The sequence below is a fragment of the Vicugna pacos genome, chromosome 1, assembly GCF_048564905.1.
Source record: "Vicugna pacos chromosome 1, VicPac4, whole genome shotgun sequence".
Classification (NCBI taxonomy): domain Eukaryota; kingdom Metazoa; phylum Chordata; class Mammalia; order Artiodactyla; family Camelidae; genus Vicugna; species Vicugna pacos.
Window position 1 is genome coordinate 42,695,112 of NC_132987.1, and position 12,385 is coordinate 42,707,496.

The 12,385-nt window shown below is 46.6% G+C and overlaps 1 protein-coding gene across 4 annotated transcripts in view; it reads right to left on the reverse strand.

Annotated features, from left to right (window-relative positions):
• Positions 1 to 12,385, reverse strand: part of TNIK (TRAF2 and NCK interacting kinase) — a 357,941-nt gene that overhangs the window by 71,234 nt on the left and 274,322 nt on the right. For all 4 annotated transcript variants that reach the window (XM_006200807.4, XM_006200806.4, XM_006200805.4 and 1 more), the window contains exon 12: positions 12,055 to 12,259. In XM_006200807.4, coding sequence (XP_006200869.1) covers positions 12,055 to 12,259 — 205 coding nt within the window. The remainder of the gene's footprint in view (positions 1 to 12,054; positions 12,260 to 12,385) is intronic.

Below are 12,385 nucleotides of genomic sequence, written 5' to 3' on the forward strand. Positions count from 1 at the left end.
GATTTTCTGGAGTCTTCACTTTGAAGTGTCGATTTCAACTTGTCACTCAAGGAAGACCTTAAGCTCAGGAGCCATCATCATCTCATTGTAGCTCCGCAGTCATTGTAGCTCCGAAAGTGGACCGCGTGGTAAACGCCTCTCATGCCTTATCTTATTTAACCTTCACAAAAAATCTTCTCAGGTAGGTATTACTGTTATCCCCCACTTAAAATGAGAAAATGGAGGTGCAGAGAGATTAAGTAGTTGTTCAAGATCATGCCCACATTCAAGGTCAAACTCAGTAAGTGGTGGAGCTTGATCTCAAAGCCAGGCAACGTGACTCCAACCTGAGCGCAATCAATAGAGGAGCTAAGGTGGCATCAGGAGCACTATGATTAAGCCCAGCCTTCGTTATCCTCTCAGTCAAGGAGAACATCTTAGGAGCAGTGATGGGAGCCAGTGTTTCTCAACTAGGGTAGCACCATTCCCCGATCCCTGCTGCATCTGGCATATATGGGGTCCTGTGGGAGTTTTTCTGGTTATCTCAGTGACTGGAAGTCATGACTGCCACTTAGCCTGAGGGGCCAGGGATGCTAAACGTTCCACAATGTGCAGGATGGTTGTACATTGCAAAGTGTTTCCCCGTCCTGCACACCAGGAGGGCCCCTTTTGAGAAATGTTGCAGGACCTTTGTGTCAGAGCCGTGTGCTGGCATTAGGATTTCTTCTTCCTCAAATAGGAGGTTTGGAGGGGACTCATCAGAGGGTCCATTACCTCATAAATGTCTTAACAGCACTTCACTGCCTGGCTGAGGAAGCATGAGGTATTCAAAATAAAAATGAACTGTGACTGTATCATACTGATCGGTTAGCTCTAAAAAACCAAGGAAACAGCTTTTGAGTACAAAAGCTCTGTCACAGCCTCATCTACCCCAACCACAGATATTCAAAGCTCCAGAGAAACCCACAAGTGAGAAGGTCTTCCTGATTCTTGGGATCTGCTGTCTTCCAACAACCTCTGAGGTCTGGGAGATAAGCTGCATCTTTCGAGACTCAATGTCTATTACTTCCAGGTCAACAGATACTTGCGCATCTGATGAGGAGAAGCCGCTGGAGGACTTTGGCCATCAGATGCCATGGCCAGAGGGCTTCTACCCACCGCGAGATGGGCGGCCTAGATGCTGAAGGTCAGGGTGAGGTCATTCTACGGGCCCAGGCAGAAAACACCCAGGCACCCATGAGCTAAGCAAAGACAGCTTATGTTCATAATCACTGCTGAGACACAGCCGAAAGAAAGAAAAACTACAAACTATCCCAATTTCCGGTTATTCCAGAGGACCGTAGTGGACACCAACTTAGAAGTAGAAATGAGAATTAGGCCAAAATAAAATGGGCAGAATTCAGTGACTGGGGTGTGTGACGGTGAGTGCTGAGTGAAGTTTCTGGCCAGGAGCATGGAAGATGGTATGATACAGAGGAAGAAAAGCAGGTTTGGGGAAGAGAAAGAGGGGTAGGCTGGGGGAGAGAGATGAGTCAAGTTCCAGACATGTGATTATTTGTTTTACAGAAAAATAATACAGGAAGATGCAAGTATAAAACATCATCATAGGAACCGACTGAGTAATTTGGATTACAGACCCAAAACAGAGATATTTCCAACACTCAACCAAAGTGAATCAATGCCAGCACAGAGAATAAAATAATTATGTGTACAGATCTGGCTCCTGGAAGGAAACAGCCCTAATTAAGCTAACATTCCAAGTTTTTTACTCCCACCATTAGTCTCCTTCTTGAGGGAAAAAAATATATAATCAAGGCTTTTAAAGATTTAGCTGATTTTTATGTGAAGGATTTGTACATTTTCAACCCCCTTTCCAGGAATCGATACCGTTTTATAATTACATGCCACTCAGGTCCCTGTGCAAGGTGCACACACTATTGATTGCAACTCAGAAGGGTCTGGGCTTCCCAAGTATTCTGGAGTTCCTGAGAAAGACATTCAAAAGTGACTAATAATTAATAATGATCTCACTTGGATCAGCTGCAACTACGGCATGGAGGCATCTGCCAGGGCTTTGGTTCCTGCGGTGAGGTTGGAAAAATAAATCACTTCCCCAACCTCCTGATGGCACCTTGCCAATTTCCAGCTGCTGTGTCTCAATGCTAATTCCTTTCCCGGAAAAATGTTTGCTCTCTCCCCTCCTGGATGTGGGGCTGTTTGAGGGGACATATCAAATCACATCAGAAAAAGACCAAGTCCCTGGCCTCTAAAAGACACCTTTACAAAGCTCTGATGACTCTTGCTAGGAATCTGAGGGCATGGCTGGGTTTGATCCCCACTGGACTCCCAGTCCCTCATGCAGGGCCTGGCACCTGGCAGGTGCACAGATTTGGTGACTTGAACTGAATAAGAAACTTGGGGCAAAAGAAGACAATACAGAATCACCTTAATTTGGGTAGGGGGCGGTTTTCCCTCCTATCAGTATAATAGTTTATACTATACTGTGCCTTATGTTATGGCTGTTTGAGATGTCTTATCTAGTCTGCAATCCAGGTTGTGGGCAGAGAACAATCATTCTATGCTGGTTTTTAATCTCCCACTCCATCTCATAAAGGGCCTGATACCATTGATGTCTGTTGCCTCACATACTGCAGATTGGGTGTCAAGAGGAGAAAGACGTGCAGAACCTCAGACCACCCCTTCACCCTTCAATGCCTTCCAAGACCAGAATATTTGTTATGCTGGGCATTGGCAAGGCCTGGAGTGCTTCTCTAAAAAGAGAAAAATGATTGGCACTGGCGTGGGGTCTATTTTCCATCTTAGAGAAAGGCAGGAAAATAAAGTAAGGGAATAGGAGTCCAAGCTGGCAGGAGTAGAAAAGGGAAGAATCAAATAATATTTCTAAATGTCAGCGAGTTATGCATAAATATGACAATGGTCCTGTCAAAGACAAACAGCTTAAACCAACTGCTCTTGAACTTTTGGCAGACATCACCTCCCCCACCCCCATGTACTGAACTGCCTAGAAGTACATTTTCATCCACATCTTCTTGGAGGCATCTCCAAAAGTTATATCACATAAAATTAGACGTTCAGTGAGTTATTATAAGTGTCTTAATTTTTCTCCTGGTTGGGGGATGATTGACAATACCTACTCTGAAAGTTTTCTAGGCTAAAATCACCATTGCCTTCATCTACAGAGTAGAACACCGGGGTCTTTTGGTCCCTCTGCCTTCTGTTTGTGTTCCCAAGGAATGATTTTTTTAGGACAGTTTCGATCTTCCCCAATGCATGCTCCCCTCAGGCCACCTCCAGGTGGAGGCTGTGCAGCTGTACTTTCAAGGATGTGAACTGGTCAGTTTGTTTTAATGAGGAAATAATCCTGTCCCCTTCCTCAGGGGACCCTCGAAGGTTATACCTTTATCTCCCACTGACTATGCAGAATTTTGGCTCTTCAAGAGCATGTTACTTTAATCCTTACACATTCAAAGTTTATTGAAGCTGTGAGAAATAGTCTTTATGGAGTTGGGTTTTCTTTCCTTTTGTTTCTTTAAATGTTCTTTTCAGACTAAGTTTAACTGGCAGAAAGGTGTGAACTGCACCAGGGTACTCTGGCCCCGTAGAGGTGATTTTGATGAACTGTTAGAACATAAATTGGGTTTTACAGTGTTATTGGAAGAGCGGAGGAAAATCACTCAGCCACTCAGTTGTTATTCAACCGCTCCTAGGCAAGTGTGAGGGTTTTCAATGATCTTGGAAGGCTTGCATGAGCAATGGGTTTACTCTTATCTGGACAATATGAATCTTTAAAAAAAATTTTTTTATTGAAGTGTAATTGATTTACCATGTTAGTTTCAGATGTACAGCAAATGACAATATGAATCTTGACCCACTGGAGTGGGCCTCTTTCCGGAGCTGCCAGGACTCTGAGTCAGACAGGGCCCCGCTCAGGCACCCAGACGCCATGCTGTACAGGCCCGTTCTATGCCCTGACCTGACCCTAGCTTCATCTTGCTTTTCCCTTCAACTTTATAGTTCCTTCTATTTTATTTTTCTTATTTATTTTACTTTTAGCTTCTGTATTAATCTTTGTAAACCACCTTAAGGCCTCTTTTTGGAATGAAGAAAAGTCATAAAGAAGGGTATACATAGGCAAACAATGAAAACCTTATCTTGGCCCTCCACGTTTTAAACTCTCGAAATCTCTCTTGGAAAGATCAAAATGTACATAAACGAGAACTGTAGACTTGTAATTTGGTTCTTTAAGCTTATGACGATGCCACCTCTGTGTACGCCATGTGCGCATGTGGTTAACATCGTTTTCTCAGCCGTGGGGATCAATCTGCTCTGATGCGTCCAGCCCTCCTGCTGGAGAGCTGGGTAAACCGAGCTACAGGAACATGTATGGAACGGGCTGGGACCTACAGGGAAACTTAACCCAATCTCCTTTTTAATCTAAAAGTCTGTACCATGGGCCAGAGCAAATATAGCTAAGTGCAGCTCACCTGTCATTCTAAGGCTACGGAATCTTTTGGAAAAAAGTACAAGGTTATAGTGTGTATGTATGGTTTTTTTTTCACCTAAAAAAGTACTTCATCATGGATTATTCAAGTTAGAGCTTCACATTAGCTCTGTTAGGTAAGTGAGGCAAACATCTTCTCAGGAAGGTTCAATGCCTTGTCAATGGCCACGTGACAAGTTGGGGAAGTCATGGCATGAATATGAATCGCCACACTGGGTGCTGTCTGTGCATGCCAGTATTTGCTGGCCTGGGTGATTTACATGCTTCAGTTCATTTAATCCCACAGTGTGACTCTAGACTTTATTGCTATGATCCCCATTTTACAGGTAAGCCAACTGAGGCTCAGAGAAATTAAATATATTGTTCCATGTCACACAGCTAGAAAATGGAGGAGCTTGGAATCAGGCCCAAGTTGGCCTGACTCCACGTCCTTTCCACTCTATGCCCTACTGCCTCCCAGGCCCTCGTACCTGGCATATTCTATCAACTGGAGATGTGTCCAATCCAGAAAGGATACTTGGCTGCTTTATGCTACTTAGCAAATGTTCAGGTTGAATTTGAGTTTGGTTCTCATGACATTCTGGTAGATTTGGGGAAAACAAAGCTAAGTGCCTTTGGGTAAAGGTTTTGGGCCCTGGGTCTATCTTTTACATACATCGTGTTTCCCATTATACAGGCTCAGAGATAATGTCCACAGGGGATATGGGATATGAGACTTAACATCCCATAGCTGCCAAGTGATGCATCATTGGGGGAAGAGAGTAGGTGTGAGGCCACAGGATTTGGGGGACAGAACCCTGGATGAGAAACAGTTTTCGAGTAGATTTCAGTCCTGCTCTGCCACTGACACAAACACTGCAGACTGCACAGTCTCAATGAGTATTTGTTTAAGGAATGAGTGACTATCTGACCTTGAATAAGTCACCTTTACCCAAACCTTCAATGAGGGGGCAGAGCAGGTGACCTTACAAGTCTGTTAGTTCTAAGAGTCTAAGCAGTAATGTGCTACCCTGCAAAGCAAAAGTCCAGTAACGGTCCAGAAGGAGAAGTGAAGCAAAGCAGAATTCTGCTTGCTCTTAGAGAGCTCGGCTTCTTTTCATCCTGAGTGACCTCCTGGAAATGGTGAGTGGGGACCCCACTGACTGTGGAAGACCAGAGCCGGCCTCCAGAGGACAGGACAGCAGCTGGTGCAGGATCAAGTCAGGCCCCTCGGGAAGTACCTCAAACCATCCCCTTGACACAGGGGCTCTCTGTTCAAAGACACTCAAAATGAAAGGCCCCAGTGCAGTCTTTTGAATCCACCACGCAGCACACATGCTCCCTCACTTAAACAGGACTGCTCCATATCAGCTGGGCAGGAGCTGTGTTTGTGATGAGAGGCAGTCAAGCTTCTGGGCATTCCATTTGCCCATTTTACCATTTGTGAAAGTTTCAGTTTGTGAAAGACCATGGCAAACCAACCATCGCAGGGCAAGGGCATGATTCCTTGCAACTAACACTGGGATTCCAAGCACAGATTTTAATAGGAAGCATGTGAGAGTGACAGGGAAGCAGTCTGGCACCTCTGAACTCACTACACAACAAAGTAATCAGGATAACAGGAAAGAATAATAACCATTCGTGATGAGAACAGTTGTGTAGTGCTGCCTATGATGCCAGGCACTGTCCTAAGCCCTTCACTAGTATAATTCTCACTATAGCCCTTAGGCATGTGCTTCTGTCCTTATGCCCATTTGACAGATAAGGAAACCAAGGCCCACATAGACCAATACCTTGCCCACGTTCACTCAGTTGTAAGTGCAAAGCCGGGACTATACTCTACATCTGGCTCGTGCCATGCTGCCTCTGTGGACTTGAAAGAAGTTCATTGAGACCTCTACATTCACAAAGTGAAGGACGTTAGATTAATGCCTTTTTGAGTGGCCATTTATTCCCTGTCTTCCCTTTGTAACCTGTCTTTTCCTCACAGAAACAGTAATCAGAGAACCTCTGAGGAAACCAGACCAGCTAGATATGCCTCATTCTTCTCTTTTTACATCTGCTTCACACTATTGAAGATAAAACCATCCAACCTACCCATTCAGAGCCTCCTGGCCAACTCTGGATCCATAGGCAGCCCCATGGCTAAGCACTGTCTGAATACTCGTGTGTCAAGCTAGTCTTTATTGCATGTAGGAAGGGGAATGAAAGTTCTAAAAAGGCTTCATGAAGAATTCTGGTCCTGCCTCTCCTCTAGATGCTAGTCAGTGTGAGCATTCACCAGCTCCCCATCACCTCTGAGCTGCAGTTTCCCCAGCAGAGTGGCCAGCTAGGCTTTCCTGGGTAGCAGATAGAGGAGCACGAATGGCCTGACGGGCATCCTGAGTACCCATGACTCTGTAGGTTAGTGTAAAAGTGCAGATGTAACTCTCAAATTCCTTCTGCCATCATTCTAAAGACTTAACATGAGCCTCTCGCATGGAGTCCTGTGAAAACAAGCCCACTGTAAACCAGTTTATTAACACAATGTCTAGAGAGAGGGCCACTCCGCACATCTGGGAGGGTAGTGAAGACGCTAAATTACATCACACATAGAAAGGTTGCAGGAGCTGGTGACATCTGGGCAAGAACGCTACCATTGCCTTTAAACATTTCTGGAGCTTATGGGGAAGGCATTTTAGTTTCGTTTGGCATAATCTGTATTAATGTAGGCATATCAGAAGGCCTTGAATCAACAACAGGATACATTTTCTAACACTCGGAATTGTTCAAACATAGAATAGGCTGCCTCAAGCCTGTAAATGTAAAAGCAGAGATTACACGTTAAACAGATTAAATGACCCTGAGGTGCATTTTGAAAGGGTTTCCTGCTTTGAGAAAAGAATTGGCTTAGATCAATTTTGAGGTCTCTTATATTCCCCAGCCTCCACGATCCTATAACACTGCTCACCGACTGAAGAAAACAAGAGTGAAGTGAAAACGATTCGATTGAAATGTCATGTGAAATAACACTTTCTGCGAAACTATTTTGTCATCATAGTTCTGTGGTTGGGAGAAACGAAGAGTAATGACTGTGAAACACAAGAGATGTAGACTAGATGTTAAAAAAGAGATTCCGCGAAGACTTGGATACTGGAAGGCAGTCTGTAATGCTCACTCCTCTCCCCCGCCATCCACCTAAGCTGCCCTAGATACACCAAGGGCCAGAAACAGCTCAATGCTGGTTTTTTCCAGCATAAATGCTATAAATATCAAATATTAGCATACCCTTCCCATTCCTGGAAAGCATAGGAAAGGGTCTGAACAAAAGGATTTCAAGTATCAGTAGCATTTTAAGTTGCAGTACAGGAATTTAAGTCCCATCTCCTCACCTGGGCAGGAAACCTCTCCCTACAGGATCCAGGTGACCAGGCAGAACTAAACCAGACCTTGCGCCCAGGCAAGCATCACCACATATCTTCCGCCCAAGGTGACTCTGAAAAGATGAGCAGAGTAGGCACCCCAGCACCTCGACGTCCTGACCCTGGACCCTAACTCTGTGATAGAGAGGAAAACAAGTTGTGCGCTGTCTGGGGCAAGTGATGGAAATTTGTACTGAACTGAACAAAAACAGAAGAGGCCCTCTACGTACTTTTTCTCACTATTGATGGACTCCTTCACCTTAGCTGGGTTTAATCAGATTCCTGGAACTTAGTTATAAATTGTACTTTACCACTGGTCAAAAGCTGAGAGTCGTGTACCTGCCACTTAATTGGCCTGACCACGTCCTTTTCGTGAAGCTGATAAATGACTCCATTCAGTGGACAAAGTGCTTCTAAGAATATACAGATACTGATTTAGAACCTGGCCGGATCCACACAGCTGCCTATAAATAGCCAATGACAGGCAGGGATTCCTCAGAAACCTCTGGTAGGAGGCGACATGTGAGATCCCTGAGGAAGTCAAAGGCTGCAAACCACACTGTCTTGTGTCACCAAACGGGGGTCTTCATTTGGAAATGAGAATGCATTTCCCGGGATGCCTTCACCAGGTCACCTGATCCACAGTGAAGCAAAATTTGCAAGGCTAATCATGGGCTTGAATTACTTCTATGTGACAACGTGGTCCAGGTTCCTCCTCAGGACCAGAAACACAAGGGGTCACCACAGGCCAGGGCAGCAGACGCAGATGGGATCCCGCGGGGCAGGAGGCGGGAGAGGAGTCCGTGATGGCTGGGATGGTCATTACGTAGGGTTCAGAACGTACAGCCATCTGAGTATTTAGTATTTTTTTACTCTGTTCAGCAACAGGGGCAAGATAAAGGATCAAAAGATAAAGTTGGTATAAGCCCTTGATGCCCTGTGGCCACCAGTGTTCCTGACTCTGGCGAGAAGCAGGGTGGTGCACATTGGTGCCCAGAGCAAGGTGTCTCCGGCACCCTTTCTGTGCCCATGGGGACGTAGAGGGTGAGCCCGCGGGACATTCATGCCCCACTGAGTCTGAATGCTGACTCATATCCAAGATAGATCTGACAGGAAGCCTGAGAACCAGAATCCAAGATGAGCGCCTGCTGGGTGCAGCTTCTTTGACCTTGCTCAGAAATCCTGAAATTCTCAGCATAAAAGAACACAGAAGCAGAGGCCAGGTGAAGGCTGGGGAAGAGCTCACTGACTCTGGTTTACCAGGTGAGAGGCAGGACAGACACAGTGACAGTGGTTGGGCTCTGGCGTCCAGTCCCATGGGTTTGAAACTGGTTTCGTCTCAAGCTGTGTGACTTTTAGCAAGTTATAAACCTCTCTGAGACTCAGCTGCTTTATTTTTAGACTGGGGGTTATTGTGAGGATTAAATGAGACAATTCACATGAAGTACTGAAGAGAGTACCCACCTATGCTTAAATGCTTCATAACTGTTAGAAATTGCTATTCTAGCAACTTGAAGGAAAAAATACAATGTTTAAATAAATCATTCAAAGTAGGAGGGGAGGAAAACCTAAAAAGTAAAAACAAAACAAAACAAAACAATGCAATGCATCCTCTGGAGACTTTATACTGATTTAGGGCCTAGGCTCAAGGGCCAAGAGTTCTAGTGTTCAAATGAAAAAAAAAAAAAAAAAGAAGAAAAAGGAAATTCATATGTGTGTCTGTGTCTGTGTACACATGCACATGTCTGCATTCTGCAGTGCGTTAAATGTTTTATGGGATGACAGTGGAGATTTTCTAGGGTTACATGGCAAGTGTCTTTAGCCGGAAACTAAGTGTAGCAAGTCACTATGCAAGGAACCCATTAACCAGACAGAGGAAAGGCAAATGGTCAAGATTTCTAGGGTGTGATGCTCCAATGAGGTGAGGGCCTTGGGAGGTGCTCTTGGAAGGAAAAAAAACCAAAAACAAAACAAAACAAAAAACCCCACAAGCCAGGAAAAAAGCAGGAAAGGCAGGATAAGGGGCTGAGCCTGAGAGGGTACTGCCCGGCTGGGAGGGAGGTTTGATCACAAGTCGGGATCTGTAAGCCTTGGATGCAAACAGCAGAGGCCCTTGGTCCTCGGGAGACCCTACGGACTGAAGGAAATCATGCGGCTCTGGGCTGGGGCCAGGATGGACGCTGCAACTGGCCCTGGGCAGGCAGAAGGAGACGCCACCAAAGTACAGCTGCAAGGACCTGTCTGAGAATTTCAGCTTGTGCCCAGGAGAGTAACCAGAGGTGATGCGGGCGCCTCTACTTCTACACTTTGTACTTCACTTCTGAGAGCCGGCTCATTAACACCCACACCTACCTTCACCCTGCCTTTCCTGCTCCTTTGAAGGCCTCTGCCCCTCAGTGCTACAGTGCCTCCGTCTACGACAGTGTAACTCTGAGAACAGGGGCTGGGAGGTGAACTTCAAACCTTTCATGTGCTGAGCATTCATCACACTGCCAACATCCCTGAGTTACATACATTGGAAAGTGCTTCATTTGCCTACTGCTGTTTGCAGACGCTTACAAGGTTCAATTCTGAGGATCACAGTTCAAGGCTCTGATGACGTATGTACACTTACTGCCTCAAGGCCTGTGTGGACTTTGGCAACAGGGAGACCTGGGTATGAATCCTGGCTTTGTACCTACTGGCTCTGAGACATGGGACCAATGATTTCCCCTCCCTGAATCTCAGTTTCCTCTTTGTCAAATGGAGATAAGTGCACTTTGTATGAGAGGTAATGGATACATACAAAGAGAGGAGCGCAGGTGAGATCCTGGGCAGAAGCAAAGCATCCCACGCAGTATTTGGCATGCAGAAGTCACTCAGGAATTGCTACTGTTGCTGGTCTGCATACTAATATTCCAGGGACATAATGAGGTTAGTGGGATTTATTGCAAACTAGAACGGAGGCCCTCACTGATTTAAACCAGGAAGGCTGGATCTGGATGTACCATTTAAAAAGCAGTCTGCTCTTGGAGTCTGCAATTCACCACCCTCTAACTGCAGTGGCCACCTGACAGAGCAAGTGAATTGCTGTTAAACTGTTAATGAGAAGCAAGATGGTGTTTGGGAGAACTGTAAAATTACTACCCCATTACCGTGCACTTAGTGAACCTTTCATCTGCCATCCAACTTCCTCAACAGCTATGGTCTCTCAGTTTCCTAATTGTCTAGAGGCTTTGATTTATCTGGCAGAAGGAAGGAGGCCCTGGACCAAAGATCTGTGAAGGAATTTTTAATAAACATCTGAAAGACCACACGAGTGAGAGCCTGGCCCAGGACAAGCCAGGCAGGAAAGTGCGGCTGGTGGTATGGGTTCCCACACAGATGACAGCACGCCTGTTGGTGAAGGCAAGTTTTGCTGGAAAGCTGCAGGACAGGCCCTGGGTACCGAGGCGCGTGTGCGAAGACTTGTGAAATGCTTTCTCCAGTGTTCAGAAGAATAACCAAGGAGTAGTGATAGTCAGTCCCTGTTTTTCCATACTTGGCATTTCACTTCTCTGCCTACTCACTGTGGTCTAGTTAACACCTATATTTCACCTCTCAGACATTGACTCATTTGTACAATAGTTCATTTATTTCATGAATACTTATGAGGCATCTACTGTGTGCTGGGCACTGTTTTAGACACTAACATCTAAATACATGATGTGGAGATAAGAGATAAAAGAGACAAAAAGAGATACAAAGGGATAAAACCCCTGTCCTCAATGAGCTTACATTCTAGTGGGGAGAGACAGACATGGAAGTACCTGTGGATTACGTGTGGTGGTAAGAGCTATTTGACCTAATAAAGCTTGGCAGAGTGACAGGACATGCAAGAGGGAGGGGCTGCGATTTCAAGTGAGGGGGTCAAGGAGGCCTCACTGAGAAGGTGATACCTGAGCAGGACTCGAAGGGGAGGAGGTCCCCACCAGCTTCTCGGAAGTGACCACACCAAGGCCACACCGCCCCAAGCAAGGGAAGTTCCCCGCTCGTAGGTGCACTTGGCCGCATCCTCTTTGTCAGTTCAATCGCGTGCGCTCCAAGCAGGCTGGGGCCCTGACCTTACCGGTGGGATCCGGGCCCACGGCGGACCCCAACGGAGGGACCCAGCCAGGACCTGCGGGACACAGAGTGCGCGGAGCGGGTCCTCACCTCCTCCAGCCGCCGCCGCTGCTCCTTCTGCTCCTCGATGCGCTTCTGGCGCTCGGCCAGCAGCTGCCGCTTGTGCTCCTCGTTCTCCCGCTGCTGCTGCTCCAGCTGCTGCCGCCGCAGGGCCTCGGAGCGCTCCTTGTTGGCCAGCTGGAGCCTCAGGAAGTCCCGCCGCAGCGTCGACTCCCCGGGCAGGTTCAGAATGGAGCTGCAGGCAGGAGAGAGAGAGAGAGAGATCAGGGGCCCGCGCGGGGCGGGGCCCTCGCTACCGAGGGTCCCCAGGGAGCAGAGCAGGGATGAGACCTCACCCACCTGCGGGGAAAGGCCACACGCT